This window comes from Dermacentor silvarum, chromosome 8, assembly GCF_013339745.2.
Source record: "Dermacentor silvarum isolate Dsil-2018 chromosome 8, BIME_Dsil_1.4, whole genome shotgun sequence".
Taxonomy (NCBI): Eukaryota; Metazoa; Arthropoda; class Arachnida; order Ixodida; family Ixodidae; genus Dermacentor; species Dermacentor silvarum.
Genome location: NC_051161.1, coordinates 73,720,292 through 73,741,377, shown reverse-complemented (window position 1 = coordinate 73,741,377; position 21,086 = coordinate 73,720,292). Strand labels below are relative to the sequence as shown.

At 48.4% G+C, this 21,086-nt stretch overlaps 1 protein-coding gene across 2 annotated transcripts in view; it reads right to left on the bottom strand.

The window, feature by feature from the left end:
• The window catches only part of LOC119462706 (probable caffeoyl-CoA O-methyltransferase 1), a 59,059-nt gene extending 39,536 nt beyond the window's left edge, over positions 1-19,523 (bottom strand). Inside the window, exons 1-6 of one of the 2 annotated variants that reach the window (XM_037724001.2) lie at positions 19,412-19,519; positions 13,531-13,638; positions 9,765-9,870; positions 7,363-7,481; positions 5,182-5,236; positions 3,520-3,653 (exon numbers count right to left, since the gene is read on the bottom strand). In XM_037724001.2, coding sequence (XP_037579929.1) covers positions 3,520-3,653; positions 5,182-5,236; positions 7,363-7,481; positions 9,765-9,870; positions 13,531-13,638; positions 19,412-19,414 — 525 coding nt within the window. In that variant the 5' untranslated portion in view covers positions 19,415-19,519. Of the gene's footprint in view, positions 1-3,519; positions 3,654-5,181; positions 5,237-7,362; positions 7,482-9,764; positions 9,871-13,530; positions 13,639-19,411 lie in introns of both variants that reach the window. The other variant, XM_049672662.1, reaches the window with a different exon arrangement.
• Positions 19,524-21,086: the final 1,563 nt, after the last annotated feature.

The following is a 21,086-nucleotide window of genomic DNA, read 5'->3' as shown; positions in this document are numbered from 1 at the left end:
CCTTATTGCTGCTTACGAGTTGTTTTTCCCTATATTCTCCGAAACAAAATTGGCATATTATCGCTTTTTGTCTCCTTTAACGGTGACTATCTGCTACCGCGGTCCACCAAATCATTGGATCCACGTGAAAAAAAAATTATGTTCAATTTTGTCACTCTGACAAGCACCGTTGTTACAACAAAAAAACGTTGCAGTTTCGCCCGAAAGGCAAAGCATCGATTCCGATAGCAAATTAGTAGAGAGCTATATGAAGCAAGAATAGTAGTTTAATGAGCCGTATAAAGTTGTAAACATTTGTTTACTAACTAAACAGACAAGCACGGTGTCACGGCCACACAGGTAAACTTGAACGCATGTCGCTCGATGACCGCGGAAACTCACTGTGAAAACGCCGGATTGAGAAAGCGCGCCAGCAGCAGTAGGCAAATTGACCTTCGCGCTGTCTCTCGTCTCGCTTCAACGCGACCTAATGTCGAATGTCGAAAGCACAGCGCATACGAAGCTACCGGCACTCGGCGCATGCACTTCGTGCACATTGTAGATCACTTTGAAGATGAGGCCCGCGCGGGGGCACACTTCGGCCACATTGCAGATCGCTTTCAAGCTACGGCGACCGCGCGGCCGCGCTATGAGCCGACGCTGACAGAGCAGAACGCACCCCTCTCCCTCCCTCTCCGTCGCCTCGCCCCCGTGCCTCGCGCGCGAAAGAAGACCGCGCGCTTCCGGCCTGCCTTCCGCCCTCGCGTGCGCTACATTAAACCGCGATTGCCGGTTTACCCTCGTACGCTTTCACTCGCACACACAGCGTACGGCGCGCTGCGACGATTTTATCGCCGTTGGACTTTGTACGGAACCTCACGGCGACAACGACGGCGACGGCAGAAATGCGCTTGGAGTGTCTATATATTTGCTACCACAATAAAAAACACAGCCTGAGAAACAAGAAGTTTTAAGCGGTTTCCTGACGCCATGAGTCATCGTCTGTCTCAGAACATCATGTGACGAGCTTGCCCTGAAAGTACAGCGTGCTGCAATGTTGCGGGGCCGTGACACGTTTTAATCACTCACAATTATTTTTGTCGCAATGAAAATAGAAGAAAAAGTGTATATGCAACCTAGCCATCCTATTAACGGTGACGGCAGCTCTTATTCCCATAGGAGCAATTTTTTAAAATTCGTCGGTCCTCCCACTCCATGAAGATGGATGATAAGCGAAGCTTGACCCTTTCTTCACCTAACCGTTCCCTTTGCCATCAACTTTATGTTTACTGGAATGTGCCCTTGTTCTTCATCCTGCTTTAGAATCTCTTCATTCATTCATACTTGTGTCACTGTTCGCCGGAGCGGATCACACTGACACGGCCACTGGATAAAAAAAAAACCTTTTTTTTTATCCAGCGGCCGTGACACTGATGAGGGACAAGTTGTTGTCGAACCACAAACGCTTGCGTTCGATGTATCGACTTTGCTGGGCGGCGGAGTTGGCAGCATCCGCCCGCCATTGCCGCTTGGGATTCCTCAAAGTTAAATTGCTTCAAAATTAAATCTGTCCGTCACGTAAGCCAACGAATGGCTCATACCCCCTTAAGCAATGGTTCATACCCCAGTAAACACAGCCTCTCCATTGCGACGACAGAAGAGAAGTGAAATTCCACGCTCGAATGATGAGCAGCAACGGAGCTATCTGTGGAAGAAGAGGACGACGACGTACGCGGGAGCAATGGCACGAGCGCGTTCGCGCAGTTGTTTCGTTGGTTGCGCCGGGGGGGGGGGGGGGGGGGGGGGGGGGGGGGGGCGCCAACGTGCCAGATGTGAAAGAAGGCGACGATGCTTGAACCATTTCTGATGATGATAGCTTTTTGCCTACACCTTCTTTCATATTCTGATATCCTGCAACATATTCGGCTGCGTAGCTGCGCTCTACCCCTCCTGATCCCAAATTAGACAAGGCATCGCAGGTAGGTAGCATAGCGATGATTACAAACATTGTCCTTGCCGAATCCTTAAGTCTTGTATAAGATCGATCCTACTGCGTACAATACGCTAATGTAAATTCTGTCCCCAGAAGGCCACGTTTATACCAGATGGTCTGGGCGTGCCAACAGAATTCGAAAATATCGACCAAGCAATGTATAATCCGACGATAGCCAAGTGGGAGGCGACCCTGTCCAGCTCGGACCCGGAACAGCAACAAGCCCAGGTAAACCGAGCCCGTACGGCGGCAAACGCCAATGGTCTTCCGGACTAAGAGGTCCGACCACAAAAACGACTTCATTTTTCACTAATAAATGTTTTATTCTCTCTCTCTCTGTCTATATATATATATATATATATAGAGAGAGAGAGAGAGAGAGAGAGAGAGAATAAAACATTTATTAGTGTGAAATGAAGTCGTTTTTGTGGTGCATATATATATTGTGTGGTCTATATACGTTTTTGTATGGTATATATATGGGTGTGTGAACGAGAAGTAAGGGAACCGAGGGGCCCGATTTTTATTAATCATATCATAATAAGCCAACAAACAGTGACACCAAGGACAACATAGGGGAATTTACTTGTACTTACTAATTGAATTAAAGAAATGATTAATTAATGGAAATGAAAATGGATGAATAAACAACTGTCCGCAGGTGGGGAACGAACCGACGTCTTCGCATAACGCGTGCGATGCTCTCACCATTGAGTTACCGCGGAACCGTTTTGCCATCCACTGTCTGGGGTATTTATGTTTTACAACTAGAACTAACCCTGGGAGTGTTAGCCAGCGCCACCACTCACAAACCTTAGGGCGCATGTATAACATCCTTTCTGCCGCAGGCGTCACGAGCACGTGATATTTTTTTTATTTTTTTCTGGGGGGGGGGGGGGGGTGTTGGCAACTGGTCAATAAACCCACGTATGCTACCTGAAGGCATCAATGTTGCCGGATTCGAGCCCTCGTTGTGTAATGAACGAGAAGTAAGGGAACCGAGGGGCCCGATTTTTATTAATCATAGCATAAGAAGCCAACAAACAGTGACACCAAGGACAACATAAGGGAAATTGCTTGTACTTAGTAATTGAAATGATAAATTAATGGAACTGAAAATGGATGAAAAAACAACTGTCCGCAGGTGGGGAACGAACCCACGATACTCTTATGGGGTGTCCCAAATGCTCGATATAAGCATTTACTGCGAGCGGACTCAGAATTAGTTTCCACCGCAGGATCACGTGCCGTTGTGAATTCCGATTACGAAACTTCGCGTGGTAGTTGGCGTATCCTCGAAAGCATGAAGGCAGTCCTGTAGCACTAATGGAACACAGAAATACTATCTACTTTTACACCACTACCACGACCGCTCGACAAAAAGTAGAAAAATTTGTCGGCCCTTCCCCTACCGGGAAAAGGGGGGCACGCTTATTATCGTCAAAGCAAACAGCATACAAACCTTCGCTTACATCGATTCCCACAGTGTGTGGGATCCACATTATTTTTTTTTCAGCGGCCGTGCCACTATATTCCAGCGGACTCACGTTGTCGATGGCGATGAGTCCGTTCTTCCTGACCAGCTGCAGGGACTTCTCGTAGTAGTTGTCATAGTTCTCCTTGTCTGCGTCGATGAATACGAAGTCGAACGTACCTGCCTGACCTTCGCGCAGTAGGGCGTCTGTAACGTCACGACGTCGGTAGGAACGAAATCAGCACACGTTGTCAATTCCTCGATCTTTGAAACGCATTCGCTTCGACACCTTACCTCCGTAATTTATCACAACGCTCCCTGCTTTGTGCAAAACTCTTGCAATCAGGCCTAAAATCAGCCAACTATAGCGAATAGCGAAGGCGGCAACAACATGATCACGGTGACGGCATGATAGCGACGACGTGATGACACCTCATTGATTGGCATCTACGATTATCTGTCTTTGCTATAGAGGAACACTGACCACGACTGCTACGCTGAAAAACGTACTGCGTGCTGCTGTTACATCGTGCACCGGCTATGTTGCGTGAACGCATTGCCTACATTTGCTTCCAAAATGCATGCGCAGGCAGCAGCACTCCCAAAGCCGGCGTCACGTAATCTATAGTGTGTGGTAACGCCACACACTATATTGCCTTCGTAACGTGTGTCATCCCGGCGAAGAGCCAAAAGTAAGGGAAACGAGCATGAAAGTGTACATGGAAGTGCTGCGCCATGTGTGTATTCTTCGTTTACAACATCTTGCGCGCTGCCGTAGATGAAATGCAGTGTGACCAACAAACTTAATGCATTTTGACCATGCCCCAATTTGTTGAGTTCCGTTGTGCTCTAAGCTGCTGCGTGGTGATTTAAAATTTAGCATGCTGAAATTTCAATGTATATCGTTTCTACCAACAGACCTGTGGGGTCTCAGAATGATGTTGTGCTTTTAAGATCGACATAAGAAACTCTCTTAGAACATTTTGTCATTGGTAATCTCTTTTTTCTTTTAGCATGAGATGACTGTCCGGGCTTTAATGTTAAATATTTTTTTTTCGTTTTCGTGCTGTTTTTTTTTTTTTTACTTTAAGAAAATAGCGGGCAGGATAGTGTCAGTGAACATCCACCGTCGACACGTCAACGCAATCTAAGGCTTCACAGTTGTCACCTGCTTGTCACCACTGCACGTGCAGTGTCAACCCGCAACTGCAGAGTTTCATATAGAAATGAATGAAAAGCAACCTGGTGTTGTGATAATTCAACCAGCACGAGCATTGTGCTTGAATACTTTTTGGTGTATACTTTTGGAAATTTGCAGGCGCAAGTTGGAATACGCTAGCGCAAGACAGGGAGATCGCAGGGACAGGCCTTCGTCCTGCAGTGGACATAAAATATAGGCTGAAGATGATGATGATGATGATTATGATGATGATGATGATGACTTTTCGTGACTTGGCGCGGTATCGTTCGATACCGATACTGTGGCTGTTCCTTGAAATCCAGACGTGTCTTGTGCTTGCCTCGCATGGTACGTTTACTGCAGTCACGTGCTCAGGCTCTCACAGGTAAATAATTTTTTCGGTGTATTTAGAGCGCATGAATAAGTAAAGAGAGCCAAGTGATGCGTGGCCGCTGAAGCTAAATATTCTTTAGGCAGTGCTTTCAGATACTAGGAAAACAGCGGGCGCTCGCTGGTCAGTACAAAACAAAAAAAAAGCATCTCTCAGGAACTCACCTAAGGAGTCAACTGCCGGTCCAAGCCTCAGCTCAATCTTGTCCTCCACACCAGCCTGGAGTAAAGAAAGAAACAAAAGCATCGCCGCGTCATGCAGTGCACGTAAGTACAAGAGTGTGGTGACCTTAGGGATGGTACGGTGCGAAAAACTGGATAATAACCCAGCCGTTTGTGCACATGAAAGTAATAAATTACATGGGTTGACTCTGCTCGTGGACTGTTTGATGTAATAAAGGAGACATTAAAAAGCGACACTAAAACAGTTTTGACTGGTAAGGTGTTATTAGGTCGAAGCCTTCTTTGCCTCTTCCCCGGAGCTTGGCGTTTGCCATCGTTTTCATGCATCATAATTTTTTCGATATATACGAGTATATATATACAACTTGGGCCGTTGGGCCCGTGATCGCTGCTGTCTTGCCGTGTAGACAACTTGGGTCTGGACCTGTGCCACTGAGTACGCACCCGAACAGACAACTGCGGAATTGGGCATGTGCCGCTGGGTATGGGCGCATTCTTTGCCAATCCCCAACAATGGATGTGCCAGAGGCACACAAAGAGTATGAAGCATTCATCGTGAAGCCGTGGCAGATATCGCATAGACTCGTGTAAAGGCCGCACTTTTCTTTTTCACAATTTTGACGAGGTGCGACCCTTACCCCGAATGTACCATTGTAGAAGAGGTCAACGCGCAGCGCACTGAAATTCGCCGATGCGCGCGCATCGTACTTTTCAGTGTCATACACTTCGCACCAACATTCTTGCATCATACGTCGTCTTCGTGACATAGACACTGGGACGAGGCTGTGCTCGTGTCACGCGCTATTGCTGCTACCCTATTAATCCAGGCAATCTTCGCGTCATTTAGATTCCAACAATGCGTAGGATCTGTGTATATTTAAGGCGAAAGCCTTAGGTGTTGATGTTGGCGTTGCCCTTGGTGTGCCCTTGGCGGTGACGTTGGTGAAACTGCGCCGTGACGCAATTAGGGCGACGCCGAAAAATGCTCGGATTGACGTCACATTTCTCCGGAGGTTACTGTAAACAAAGTAAATTCGTGGCTTTGATAAGAAGATTTGGTGCGTCTCGGTCTGGGTGGGAATCGAGCCCGGACCTCCGGGGTGCGAGACGAGCACGGTTCCCTGAAGCCATTGCTGCTCCACGGTTCTGGCTTACTAAAGGTATGCCTTGTGCGTGCGCGACTGCACACGTCACGCCGCAGCCATCTCGCTGACTAAAGTAGTGGCCCAGTGCGTGCACTAACATGCTGCATTTTATGTACTACATTCAGTGTTCTTATGTGGCGTTCAGAAGGTCACCTTAGAGCTACACGTGTACTTCCCATTGCGGCTCGTTGTGTCTTGCAAGATGTCTAGCCCCGATTGTATAACTTCATGTATTACCAAATGTGCAGCAGGCTTTCGCCTTCTTGTGTTACAAGAGTGTAACACAAGCCGAACTTTTTTTAAAAGCAAAGTCATGTTTTCCTACTCTCCCGGGTTCGGAGTGACTGTTGTCTGCTGCTGGGTCGGCCAGTAAATAAAAGCAGAACCTTGGTTGTCATATATCCAGCTTGTCATAACTTAATCACACAGGAGGTTCGTTGTTAAACGTTGCGCTACGGCACAAGGCATCTGCGACTAAAATGCTGGCAGGCAACTTTCTGTGCCAATGAAGGAAAAGCTTATTACAGAGGCGAGGCGTGCGCAAGAGCATTTCCGAAAAAAGCAGTCTCATATTCGCGTTAATGCTAGTTTAAGCTGGAGAAGGCAGAACATAAGCATGTCATTTACGAGAGCAAAATAAGACAAAATGGACCACTTGATGTTAAATCTGACTGATTTTTTCTGCTTTTCACTTCCGCGTTTGGGCAAACACGAAACTATTGCCCGTAGAAGCTACGCTGGTTCAGTATTTGTTCCCAGAAGCCGAAAACGCTTCAAACGCTGCCGGACTATGTACTTGACGCAGTAACCCATTTGCAGAACCTGCGCATCCGTAACTCTCCCTTCAATACCACACAAAGTTGACCGCAAGCATTATAATTTCACGGAAGTGTCTTTGTCGTTGCCACTGACCTACAAGGTCAGTGCGACAGCGTCACACAAACACGGTAGCGTTACAGCGATAACCAAAATGTTTTGGCATTGCCACACGAATCCAACGAACAGTAAAGGCACGTACTTCCTTCCAGTACGGCCTGCCAACGTTGACCAGGTCCTCGTGTAGGTCCAGCGCCACCACCTTTCCATCCGGAGGCAGCGCCAGCGCGGCGGCTACGGCGCTGCATCCCGTGAAGGTGCCTGCACAGAACAACGCACGCACGCATGTTCGACGTTTATATAGTGGTTTCCTAGAAAAATATTTAGAGGGAACGCTGGCGCGGCGATCCCTCAGCTGTCACGAGCAGCGGCCGTGCCACGAGTATGGTGTATAATACATGAATTTGTCTAATATTATTCGCGTTTGAGGCTTCAGACGTCGATGTGAAGCTATTTATTACGCTATGCCTTTCTTCATTTCCAGGTTTCTAAACACAGAAACGCAATTAGTCTCTGCGCACATGCAAAATTCTTGGAAGTTCTTGTTTGCTTAAGGTGTTCAATCTGCAAAGTCAAAAAGCCGTTTGAAGCTATAAGGACGAAGTTTAGGCAAATTCATAGAGTAACCATCATTCCTACGCTGTCTGAACCGCAATGCTCGTCATCTCCTGTAGACACGAGCGTCAGAGTTCCCTCTAGTAATCGTTCTAGGAACCGTAATAGTTCTAGGAGATACCGCAAAGGCTTGCTACCCGGGCAGGTCTTACATAGAGACGCGCGATGACCCCCGTACGAAAAGTACTTCCAGTTGAGCGCCCGTCTCCTCAAGCCCGACCGTCGCTGCGCATGGTTGTCGGCGCGGCTGAGCGCATGCGCGGCACTTGTAGAAACTGGAGGTAATCCGCGGCGGGTGCAGTGTTTGGACGAGCTGAGGTGCCTGGTAGCTTGAGGTACGCTGTCTTCCCGCGTGCCTAGTGCTGGAGGTCGCGTAGTCTCAAGTTTCGGAAACGCGTTATAGAGAGATGCAGCACGAACCGTTCGCCATAACCGCCCTGCGCTCTTCATCACGTCAGCGTTGTGACAGCGAGTGTTCAGGTCATCGAGCGAGACCTGTTCGTGTTTGCCTGTGCGCGTGTGACACCATGCCTGTTAATTTAATTATAGTAAGAGAATGTGTACTATGACTTACGCTGCGGATAAAACTACAAACCTTACTTTGTGTAGCTGTGGAATACTGTACTATCGCTATCAATGCTTCCGCATTCGGACGAAACTGATTTGTTCTGAGGGCACAGGCTCGATACGATAGAGTACGATGCAGAAGTAAAACACAGGTACCGACGCCTTCATCAACAGCCCAAAGTCTAGCTAGATCGCTACATGTTCTGACCGACCGGCCAAAGCTAGTTAATTGCTCCTACTAAAAATATACACGTCATCCTTAAATACAATGAAATGAACATGTGAAGACTCGTGCAGGGAGGAATTCGATCCTTAATGAGTGCTGAAGATGTTTGCCTTGCTATATGCCTGACATACTACACCAGATGAGGCTGGTGATGCACGAAATGACCCACTCATACACAGTATCCCGTCATAAGCAACATGCACAAGTAAGAAGCACATGCATGCACGTTAACAAACATCTAGAGTGTCTGGTTCAAGACAGTACCCCGCCTATGGTGTAGCTTCAATAATCTGCCATGCCACAGGAGCGGCCATGAAATTTGCTTTAAAATTGAACGTTCATGTAATTCTTGAGTCTCTCACACGCATAAATACTGAAAGGCTCTTTCAGCTTGGTCATGTCGCCTCTAAGTGGCCCACTGCGACGTCCATCAACTTCAACTCTCCCAAGTCGCCCACGTGAAATCTGTGCTGATTCTGACCCCGTTGATCGAACGTAGGCCTAGTGAAGTCGCGAGTTCTTGCACCCGCAGCCGGCAGACCTCAACTGCCTGAATTAAAATTTTGTTAAGGCGAAGGAAACGGCTTTAACAGTTCAGTTCTGGCCTTGGTGGTTTGAAATCAACCATTCTTTACTTCGTATGGCACGCACACAATAAGCGGGAAGCCGCGACAAGGCGTGGTGCCAGCATCGGCACGTCACCGTTCCCGAAAGCTGCCTGTCGTGCACTCGCCTGTACGTTCCCGGAGTGAAATGCGAGTGCGCAGATGGGCGGGTCTGTACGTATTGATATGCCGACACATTTTTCTTAATTCCAGAAATACACTGTTTACCTCATACGTCAAACGTGAATCAAGTGATGGTAGCTTTGGTGCAGCAGCCTAAGCGACCACCTCTCTCATTTGCCAATGCTGTCAGCATTGGCATCCGTGTTTTCACGAGACACCTACACGCTCTATAAATGAGCGCCTTTCCTCTACACTACTTTACTGTAGGTGCAAATTGCAAATATATATGATTTAGTTAATGAAAAGCGAGAACCAGCTAGAATGCCACAAGCTGCTTGTGAGTGTGTGTGTGTCCTCAGAAAAATTGCACGTAGCACCACGTGAACTGCCGCTTCTCGCGCGACTCACCTATTTCGAGGTACTTTTTAGCTGACATTGTTTTGAGCAGAATCTGGAAGAACTGCAACTGGCAGCTGTCCCCCAACATGGAGCCGAACACGTGATTTTTGGTGATCTGCAACAAGCGACGCGCCACAGGCATGAGTAAGTGGTGTGCGTCGTTTTCCTGTACATAAAAAGACAATTACGCAAAAAAAAAAAACACAGTCGCAGGAAAACTTATTAAATTATGCACAAGAACTGTGCATAAAATACTATTACGTCTAAGAAGAGGTAAATAGGTCAAACGTAAGCAGTCTAATGATCATTAATGTAATATAGGTGGGATATCTGTTTTATGGGTGGTTATTGTGGAAGGGGAAGGCCTGCTTACATATGTACGCGTATGTAAGCAGATTTGAGCGAAACTAACTTCGCCATTCATTCACAATACCGAATAAGCACTGAAAATGCTTGAAATAAATCTCCCTCAAGGCAGCCATTGCTCTCGCACTCGTCTTTTGCATATTATGCATATAACGGGCTGTAAATATCACAAGTGCTATTAGCGCGTGCTGACAGGCACGCCAATGCAGTCGACGGAATTCAGCACACGCCACTGGCTGCAAAGACAGAGACACGCTTGTCTTTCCGTATGGTGACGCCATCTGCCTGTACAGCATCGAACAGACCGAACACCAAGGGTCTACAAATGATGGACAATTATCGCGGGCGCGTGTTTCGAGGGTTTCTTTCAAGTGGGCGTGCTCTTTGTACCCTGTCATTCTAGCTAAAGTGGAGAGCAGTGAAGAAATCCACCGTGTTCGTTCAGACAAAGTACCATGCTAGCTTGCGAGTCAACTTTTCGGCAAACAAAATGTGAGTGAACATTCATCCGTGGGTGTGCGCACACCGACACTCCTTCTTTCCCCATTCCCTTCCAACCATTAAAAGTAAAAGTTGATGCCTGAAAGCGAAAGGCTGAAGAGCGAACCCGGAGCGACCATGGTTATTCTCCCTACCTTTATTTCTCTCTCTCTCTCTCTCTCTCTCTCTCTTTATCAACACCGCTGATTGCAACGCCTGTGGTCGCGTAGAAAGTAGTGAACACCTACTATTTGTTTGCCAACTTCCTTTGAAGATGAACGACTTTCCCTCTTCCACATCCCCGCTATAGCGAGCCATGTGAAATAATTAACTTTCATTAAGATCAAGATCTTGGCTCATGACTTCACACGTAGCAACGGCAGAAAGCAACAATATCACCATTTGCGACGTCAAACAGACTGAGTGACCGTCCGAGATAATGATGAACATTCCACTCCGTCTACGTCTTCAGCGCGCCTTACCTATGTCCTCTCTCCTTGTCTATACTTTTCTCTGTCCCACTATTCCGCTGTAGGGTAGTCAGGCAGGCTCCGTACATTGGTTAACCTTTTTACATTTCCTTGATTTCGTCGTCTATGCGCGGACGGATTATTGCTAAATCCAGGCGTGGAATAACCAAACTTTCTGTTGGGATTTTTATTGCGTGATCCAACTTTCTGTTGCTCAATTCGTGTTGCATAATTTTTTTTTTTTTTTTTGGGGGGGGGGGGGGGGGGGGGATAGGGGTGGTCAAATAAAGCCCGCAAAACACAATAACATGCCGTGCAACTAATGGCGCAGCCCTTTTTAACACGAAAGTGTTTTATGCCGGGGTCCACCAAGACTTCAGTGACGTATTTCCGTCACGGAAATACGTCAGCTTACAATGTACACGAACATAATACAAAGAAAGAAACCAGAAGAAAAAGTTCCACAAACATGCAAAATTTGGATATCGAACCCACGACCTCTCGGTCCGCGACGATAGATCGCCGAGCGTTTAACCCATTGCGCCACAAACGCATTAGCAGAGAGCTACACAGACGCGCCTTATATATCTAACACTCCTCCGTGTACCCGCGCTCTTGCTCGGGGCGGTGCCGCCGCCTACGAGCAGAAAAGAGAAGTACTGCATTATGACACTAACGCGCACCGACAGTGAACGCTTCGGTGGTCTCAGCTCTATGACGCCTCGATGCCAGCATTCGAAGGGACGCTGGCATCAAGAAGCACTACCAACGCCACCTAGGTGGCGTTCACCGTACTCAGCACAGCGGAGCGTGGCCTCCGCAATTAGCTCTGAAAATGTTTCTGAAGTTGATCGCGGAGGCTGCAATTACGACGCGCTGTACGCGCTGATTTGACTCGGTGACGATTCAGTTACGTGCTTTGTCTTGCGCGTTGTATTAGTGTGTGAGTTACGTGCTTCGTCTTTCGCGTTGTGCTAGCGTGTGCAGCGTAGTGCAGCTTCCATGTGCACGACGGTTGCTCATTGTCATCGACGTTGGTAGTCGTGATGGAGGAGACGTGCCACCAGGCGTCAGCGTGGGTGCATCAACGCCTAAGGGCGCTTTAGCCACAAAACACCAATAGACATTATATATCAATGTGCAATAAACATTACACTACTTCTGTGAAGACACGTTTCACTTTCGTGTTCTATACCGATTCCTATATAAGAGGGATCAACCACATTTTTTGTGTTTTGCGGGCTTTTTTTTTTTTTTGCATTCCTACTCGTGTCTTTTCAGGATCCTCAGCTTTTTTTGATGCGAAAGCGTAAATGGCCCACTGAGCGAAAAAGCCGGCGTCTGTCGTCTGCAGGAGCGAAACGGCACCTAAACTCGCATTGCCATCAGCTGCGACGCCACGTGACCAGCGCGCCTCGATGGAGTTCCCATTAGCTGTGACGCCACGTCAGAAGCTGTGTCTCGAAGGAGTGGAGCAGGCGAAAGGGGACACCAGGGCCGCGATTTTCTAGCGATGCCTTATGACTTTTTCTATACTAGTCTTGTCATCCACCGCTCACGGCCGGCTGATCCCGTTGATAACGCGAGCGGACCGTCGCTCTGACCACTGACAAAGCGCGAAAAGCGCGAAAAGGCATTATTACCGGAAAGGCATCGCTACAAAATACCTGCCCTGGTGCCGCATTATCGCGCCAGGTGTTGCGTGACGCCACGTCACGCTCGCTCTCGGCACGAGCATTCCTCGATGGAACAGAGCAAACGCCTCCTAAATAGTAGGCCTGTACACACTGCTTTATGACGTCAGGTTACTTGGACCAAAATTTGCACTCTCAAACCCGGCGTGACAAAAGCGGTGACGTCAAAATCACTGCGGCTTACTCGGGAGAATCCCAATTAGATTCTAAGGCAGTCGGGCAAGGTAGCATGACGTCATGGATCGAAGTGGACAGGCCTTGTGCTATCTAGGAGGCGTTGGCAGAGAGGGAGAAAGGGCACACCTGCTGGCACACTAGCGCGCCAGGTGTTGCCTGAGGGGAGAGGGCATCGCCGCGTCGGTGGCATGCGGCGTGGACGCCGCAGGCTGCTGCTTGCTGGCTCTGGCAGCATGTACTGCTATGGTACATTATTCGCAGGCCAAAAATCGAAGGAGTGCTCGCCGCTCAATTGGACATTGATGCTTTCGCATTCACAACTCATAGGTACTTAGGTGTCCTCGGATCTTTTCAGGGTGGTTTGCAGTTTTCGAAGTGCCACTTTTGCTCTGAACATAATATTGGAGGAGGTGATTAATTAATAATAACTAATTATTAAATTAGGCAATATACAAAAAAATAGTTTAACTTGCTCTAAGAGACGGCAAACAACATTACCTTCGTTCAGTCCAGCTAGGAGCAACGTACATATTTTTAAATATTGGCACAAGTTACGTGAGAGACATGGTTGTGTCTCATATATCTGACCTCCATAAGTTTCTTCTGTGCTGAATGCAGCCTTAGCGTGTGGTCTTCAGCATACTTGGCGGCCTTTGGACACACCAGGTCTTTCTTCGGAGTAAGCCCGTGACGATCCTGAAAAGACACGAGTAGGAATGCAAAAAAAAAGAAAAAAAAACAAAGTCATTAGGCTTCAACAAATCACTTGTCAAGCACTTGTCAGTTGAGCCGCGATCGGCGGTTCCCCATGCGCACGGTTGCGAAATGAGCAGAACAACGCCGCCCCCCCCCCCCCCCCCCCCCGGCTCTTCGCAAGACGGAAGACGGCGCGTTTCCTGTCAGCTTCCCTCGCCTGCGTGCGCCAGATTGAGACGCGGTTGCCGGCTCCCCTCACGCGATTTCACTCGCACATACAGCATACGGCGCATGGCGACGGTGTTTTCACCCTTGGACTTTATACGGAACATCGCAGCGACGGCGACGGCAGAAATGCGCTTGGAGTGTCCATATAATTGCTATTGCAATAAAATGCACAAGTTTCGCCCGAAAGGCATAACTGGCACATGCACAGCAATAGCAACGTTTAGCTCTGGGCCTGAACTCCTCGGGCGGTGTTCTAAATATAGGCCCGACGCTGCACGCAAGAACACCTGCTGGGAAGAAGGAACATCGCTCTGGCAGCTACCATGTGTCTCACAACGCTGTCGTGAGGAGCAGCGCCGTCAATGGCGGCGGAGGCGTCGCATCCCCATGGCACACGAGATGAGACCGACGGGAAACATTCATCGTTACTCAACGCCCAATGAAATATTAGATAAGGCCAGACCCCACGTACGCTTTCCTCAAGATCTGATACTATAGTGCAACTGATATTAACAGCGGAGCTGTTTCAGCCGACTGTCAGTCCGTGGAGCGTGTACAAAAAACCTCGCTGAACGATGACGTCACCGCGCGTTGCCTAGCAACCACCTCGCAGAACGGCGTGTGCTTCGCCTCCTCTCCGTGCCGTGCCCATGTTTCCGTGACATGGGACGTTAAGGAGAGGGAAGGAGAGCATGCGCGCTGCGTGCGCTAAGCTCGGGAGAGAGAAAGAGAAAATGAGAGCGAGCGAGAGAGAAAGAAATTGTAGCAGCACCAACGAGACAACGCGCAGAGCTGCTGCCGACGCCGTCAACGTTTTCCCATGTCCCCGCGTTCGCGCCTAACGCGCGCACTCTCCGTGATAGAGTGCCTCGATGCAGCGGCGCTGGCATCGAGGCACCCTAGGCCGTGACTGCAGCCGGCGCCTCTGGTGGCGGCTCGGCCGGTTTTGACCAGCCACGCCCCGGCAAGTGTGGAAGCACAGCTTGGCCGTGACGTCACCGGGGAGATAGCGCTCGGAGCCACAGCGACGAAGGCGAGTACTCTGGTTGACTCTGTGGCAAGTACATGTAGCATTCACATGGGACGACCAAAGAAGATGCGGACACCCGAAGAACAAGCCGCTGATCTTGAAGCACGTCGCGCGGCCGAGCGAGAATCTGCGCTTCAGCGGCGAGCCGATTCGCATTACCGTGCCTAGCAGCACTTAGCATTTCCTAGCAAAACTTAGCCAAGCCTAGTAAAACCTAGAAGAAGCTGCTCCGCTGTTTACTCCAGCCTTGCACCACTAGTGCAGGCTGTCCACGTTTTTTCTTTTTTTTTTTAACGCGCCACGTAAGCCTAGTGTGCGCAGAAATACATGACACATTTATTCTCTGCAGGGGCTGCCAATTTTCCGTTACAGTGCATACTGTGGAGATTGCCGAGATCGTGTCAATGTTTCGCCGCAACAATCGATGCACAACACCGCACTACATTACGTTACAACCGTTACGGTGACAAACTGGACTGCGTATTCTGGACATTCTCAAATTGTCCGCGCCATATTGTCGAATTCAGTATTGACAGCGTTTTGAGCCCATCACAGGGGTCCAGAGGGCTGCTACGCTCTTTCTGATTGGTTCAACATGCCGCCATTACAAATTTTGACAATATGCCGGAAATTGTCAATGTTTAGAATACCAGCACCCGTGGTCACGTAGTGCTCCGCGCACCTTGGAGCACTCTAGCGAAGGCTTGATACGTCGATGGCACTTACGATCACGGGGACTCGGCTTCGGGACAGCGTGAAGCATGCCAGTGCTATGCGCCCGGCCGGGCCCAAAGTTAACCGTCCAGTGCTGGACTGTGTGTGCGGACTGGCCTGGGTGAACGTCTGTGATCGGAACGCCTTTTCTGTTACCTATGCCTGTGTGTGTGTGTTTTTTTCCGCTCTCTCTCTCTCTCTCTTTGCAATCTTTCCAATCCCTATATGCCCTGTCCAGTGTAGGGTAGCAAACCGAAAACTCGCTTCTGGTTAACCTCCCTGCCTTTCCTCTCTCGCTCTCTCTCTCTCCCTCTATCTCTCTCTCTTTCTCTTGCGGAAATACTTTAGATGAGCTAATTTCTGATGTCGCGCAGTTTGTCTTGTTGTAAAGGTTGAAGTATCAAATAACATGGATTATTTTCGTCCGACGGCTCCCGCTAGTGGCTGCTCTTGGTGGGAATTACTCGTGAGCGCAACCAAAAAGCAAAGTCGCTTCAAAACGAACAAAACAGTTTAAAATCTAAATCTGTCATAAATTGCATGCTGGGCCACGGACTTTCCTTTTTTTTTTTTAACGTGCAAGAAATCATTACCTGGGTTCATGAGCGCCTGCAAGTAGTCAGAATAAGAAGCCTGAGTAGGCAAGAAGCAAACGGTTCTGGCCACGCTGCTTTGCCTATAGCTGAACAGCGAGTGATAAATGATGGAGTACCCCAGACGTCGCAGCAGTGGCTGCCTACAGGAAATGCAGAGGGCGATGTGTCTACAGCCTCGCCACGTTCGCTACACTTCAGACGGATTGTTTCTATAGCCGGATGTCATTAGCAAGATCCAAGAATGCCGTGCCCGTCTAAGTGGGTTAGCGTACCCAAATATATAATAGACAGTTTTAGTTTAACGTTAGCGTAATAGCGGGGTTAAGGGAAATATCGTTACCGTTCCGCAAACGAACTTTGCAAAAAGAGAGTTTTAGCGTAGCTTTAGCGTGATAGCGTAGTTTACGTGCGGGACGCTATTCGATTAGGCTTTGAATTTCGCATACATAGGGCACCTAAGATATGTGTGTGTGCGTCAGGAAAGTGCGAGAGGCAGCGCAATGGAAGCCAGGGGTGCGTTGTATTTTTACTTGCCATGTCCGCCGATCTGCAGCGAAACAGACAGTACAAGCTGTCTACCAAAGCCTCCGAAATGTTCCGATCTCAGAGGTCATATGCCGTCGCCACGCCTATCTCCCGACTTTACCAACAGGTGACGCTCACATCTAGGAGAAAATTTCTTTCGTTAGGCTTAGGCGCGATCGAAACGAGAAGCGATCTCGAGAGAGAGAGAGAGAGAGAGAGAAACAACTTTATTTATCCCATCTTAAAGGGAAAGGGGCTGCGAGAAAAAGGCGAGAGAGGTTGTCCTACTCGCGGTAGGAGCGATCTCGAAAACTCCTCAAGATTAGCCATAACACTCTCTCGTCGAAGCGGCATGAGACTACGCAAAAGCCGTTTACGCAGTCATTTGCTACGAACGAAGTGAATTCTACAAAAACAGCGCCAAATTTACTTCGAAACGGGCGACCGGGACCGCCGCCATGTTTTACGTGAACTACGCAAACACGCTAACACGGTAACGTTAACTCTGAGAAATAGCGTGCGCACGGTAAACGGTGTGGGTCGTTTAGCGTTCTGTGCATGCGCATTTCGATCCCGCTATTCCGGTACGCCCGCTATTCCGGTAACCACGCTAAACTAAAACTGTCTAATGTCAGTAGCACTACGTAAGTGCTGAACCCAAGCTCCATCTGTGTTATTTTGTGCTCCTTTAGTGTGAAAGCATTGCCGAGCAAGGAAGCGCTGGTCAGCGAAATGATTCTGTCGCCGAAGAACTTTCCCTAACCCTGCGGTGAGTGGAAAGGGGGTGCGAGCACGCGCAACGGCACTCGCTGGACTTCCGAGGAGAAGAGATGGTGAGGCTGCATAATGAGGAGGTGGTGATGATTATGATGACGATGAATTATATTGGTGTCCCCTTCGAAATGGGGCAGCGGTAGACTAATCAGCTGGTTTTGCTACATCTATTGCAGTCTGTATTTTCCCAATTTCGGATAATATGTGACGTAAGGCGGACTTGAGACTGTGAAGAGTCACCTTAGAGTCACAAAATATGGCCCATTTCTGTACCGGTTCATTGGTGACGTAGTTCATAGCGGCACGGAGGGCTGCAAGTTCTGCCGCCGTAGGTGATACTTTGAATTTAACTGTAATCTGCACCCGCCGTGGTTGCTTAGTGGCTATATGGTGTTGGGCTGCTAAGCACGAGGTCGCAGGATCGAACCCCGGCAACGGCAGCTGCATTTCGATGAGGGCGAAATACGAAAACACCCGCGTACTTCGATTTAGGTGCACGTTAAAGGATCCCAGGTGGTCCAAATTATTCCCGAGTCCCCCACTACGACGTGCCTCATAATCAGATCGTGGTTTTGGCACGTAAAGCCCCATAATTTCTTAACTGTAATCTGCTTCACTGGAATAACGAAAGCGGCAGCTATGCTGGTAAGTGAGGTCGAACCGTCGGTATATATGTATGCTGTCATGATATGTCTGGTGCAGTAATAGCAGTGTCAGTGGCTTAAGACCCAGGGACGGATTATTGGCCTTCATTGCGATTCCGGGAATAACAATGTTCACTTGACGATGTCGCAGGCACAACAGGGGAGATGAAGGGCTTGGTTTCAGGTGTATAAGCTGACAGTATCACTTTTGATGAGCGCTAATCACTCGTGAAAAGGTCGCTTGAGGTCTCTCGGCCGGTAGGGAAGCTAAGTGATGGTCAGGGATCCTAGGTAAATACACCATCTTGCTCTGGAAACAGTGCACAACATAATCTTTCACTTCCTCTGTTCCTCTATTTCCCCTTTCGCTTACCGCCAGTGTAGGGTAGCAAACCGGACGCTCATCTGCCCCCCTCCCCTGCCTTTCCACTCCTTTATTTCTCGTTCTCTATATTGCAGTCTAGCAGTTTGCCTATTTCTGTTTGATCTTTTCTCTCTTCATTAAAACCTATTTCTCTATATTGTGTGCGTGTAACGACTCCGGTGTTATCCATCTCTTCGCTGCTTTCTTTTTTCTCCAGTACTCTAAACGTACGCATACTGCTTATTTCTCAATGCCGACCTGTTAATACTTTCATCCGCCTTGAATCTGAAGGGAGGCATTCCCTACGGGTCTTGCTCGGTGAATATATTGGCATTCCATTACAATGTGATGAGTCGTTTCCGGGATAATGCCTCAGCAGACACATGCCTCATCCTGTTGTGAATATTGGGTCCGGTATGTTTTTGTTCTCAAGCAGCAGCTCGGGTCTCAAAAAGCAAGGAACTTCCCCTGTTATTGTACAGATTTTCCCTCCAATTTTTTTTTTTTCTTGCCGTTCTCGCAAATCTCCCAGCTGCTCGGAGGACAACACCATCTGGCGGTATTCGAGAGACCCAAAGTTTGTGTCATGCCACCGAACTCGTTTGTATCACTGGTGGAAGTGCACCAATGAAGGTTGCAATATATTTGGAGGAATTTGCCCAGACCGTCATTTCCTCGAATGTGCCACTTATATTTTCGCATTATTGGCATGTGGCTGACGGCGCCAGGATTCAATCATGTCACTGTTACGCTCAGCAGCACAACACCAAAGCCCCAGGCGCGTTCTTTCTCCCTCAGTTGAGTGTATCCGCAATCACGGAGGGTTCGCAACACTTTCTAAGCTGTATAGCCTCATCCAACTGGTAGAGCTTTTCGCGTAGTTTCCACGACGCCTTACCATTTCGGAACGTTGAACGGAGAACCGTAGTGCTCTGGAGTTCTCGATACAGCGGATGCCAGGACTCACTCCTCCAGCTATCAACGCCCGTTCCTCGCGCACTTCTGTCCCGAGTTATTTTTTTTTTTTTTTCGCGCCAGCGTGCTCTCTGCACTCTTTGTGTATTTAATTCGGTTTCGCTTACTGATCCCTCAACCAAACCACCTGTTCGTTGCCGTTTCCTTTCCGGCGCACGTAAGCCAACCACATGATCTATGTTAAAAACGCGAGGTCAAAAAAACAGGGCCGCTCTCGCTTCTGCAAATAAAACCGGTAAACAGGTGTGCGAACTTTTGCTTCGTCTGTAGTTTTATTCCATTGTTTGTTTATCTCAACCCGCGATCAACGACGATATGCGAAGCGATTCGCCGGCTATTCGTGTGCAGCCATTGGGAACGGATTAACGGATGTGCGGAGAAGGTACACAACACTGGAAGTTCTCCCGGGAAATGCCTGTGCAACCTAAACTGTCCCTCTTTCCCCGCTTCCTCTAAAGGCCTACTGCAAGACGTGCACGGCATCGCGGGCTGGAGTCCCGACCACGGCGGCCGCATTTTCATGGGAGCGAAATGCAGGAACGCTCGTGTACTAGTTTTAGGAGCCCGTCAAAGAACACCAGGTGGTCAAAATTAATCCCGAGTCCGCCGCTACGGCGTGCCTTATAATCATATCGTGTTTTCTTTTTTTTTTCTTTAACGTAAAACCGTAACTTAAATTTAAAAGGCCAATTGCAACGCAATTTCGGACAGCGCAAAAGCCTAGTTCATTGTATTTTATATATATACATATAGAGCAGCATCCATGAGAAATTTGACAATCGGAACAGGAGTGGACGCGTAACAAAAATCTCGCGACGATAGACGTCTTAAGGCGGTAGCTTTTCTTCGCTTGTTCCTCAGTTTCGTGTCGGCACCAACGCAGCGCGGGCCTCGGCAGCGCGCCAGAAGGGGCTTCCATAGGTGGAAGCATCATCATTGGTGCGCTTCCAACAATAATAGAAAAGAGTTCGGACGCGAACCTCACGTGACGCAAACCACCAGATGGCGTTGCCCGTCGAGCATCACGGATGAAAATTAGGATCGAGATCAAATAGGTAAAATACTAGACAGCGATAGATATAATTAAAACCTGATTAAATCGGGCAGGTTAGGTGACTATTTGTCCCCGCCCCGTTTCAAAGAGTATTCCAATAAACATCATCGTCATCACGCATATTTACAAATACGGCAAGAAAGAAATCGGGAGCGAAAATCTGTACCATATAACACAAAGGAAAGCGTCACTTGCTATTCGAGGCTCAAGCTGGATACCTGAAGACAAAAGCACGGCGTAGCAAATATTCGTGACAGGGTCAAGCATGTGTCTGCTGCAGCAAAAGTCCGGAAACCACTCGGCACATGGCAATGGATGTCAAGACATTCATCCAGCGAGACTCGTAGGAAACGTCCGCCTTCCAGAAGTTCTGGGATTCAAGGCGGAAGCATTAAGTGGGCGACAGTCGAGATAAGCAAGAGACGTTTAGAGTTTTGGTGCAAAAAAGCAGGGGATATATTGATGTAACCAGAGTCGTTGCAGGCATGAGTAACTATACAATACAATTGATCGAAGTTTTAATAAAATAAAAGAAAAAGATGTA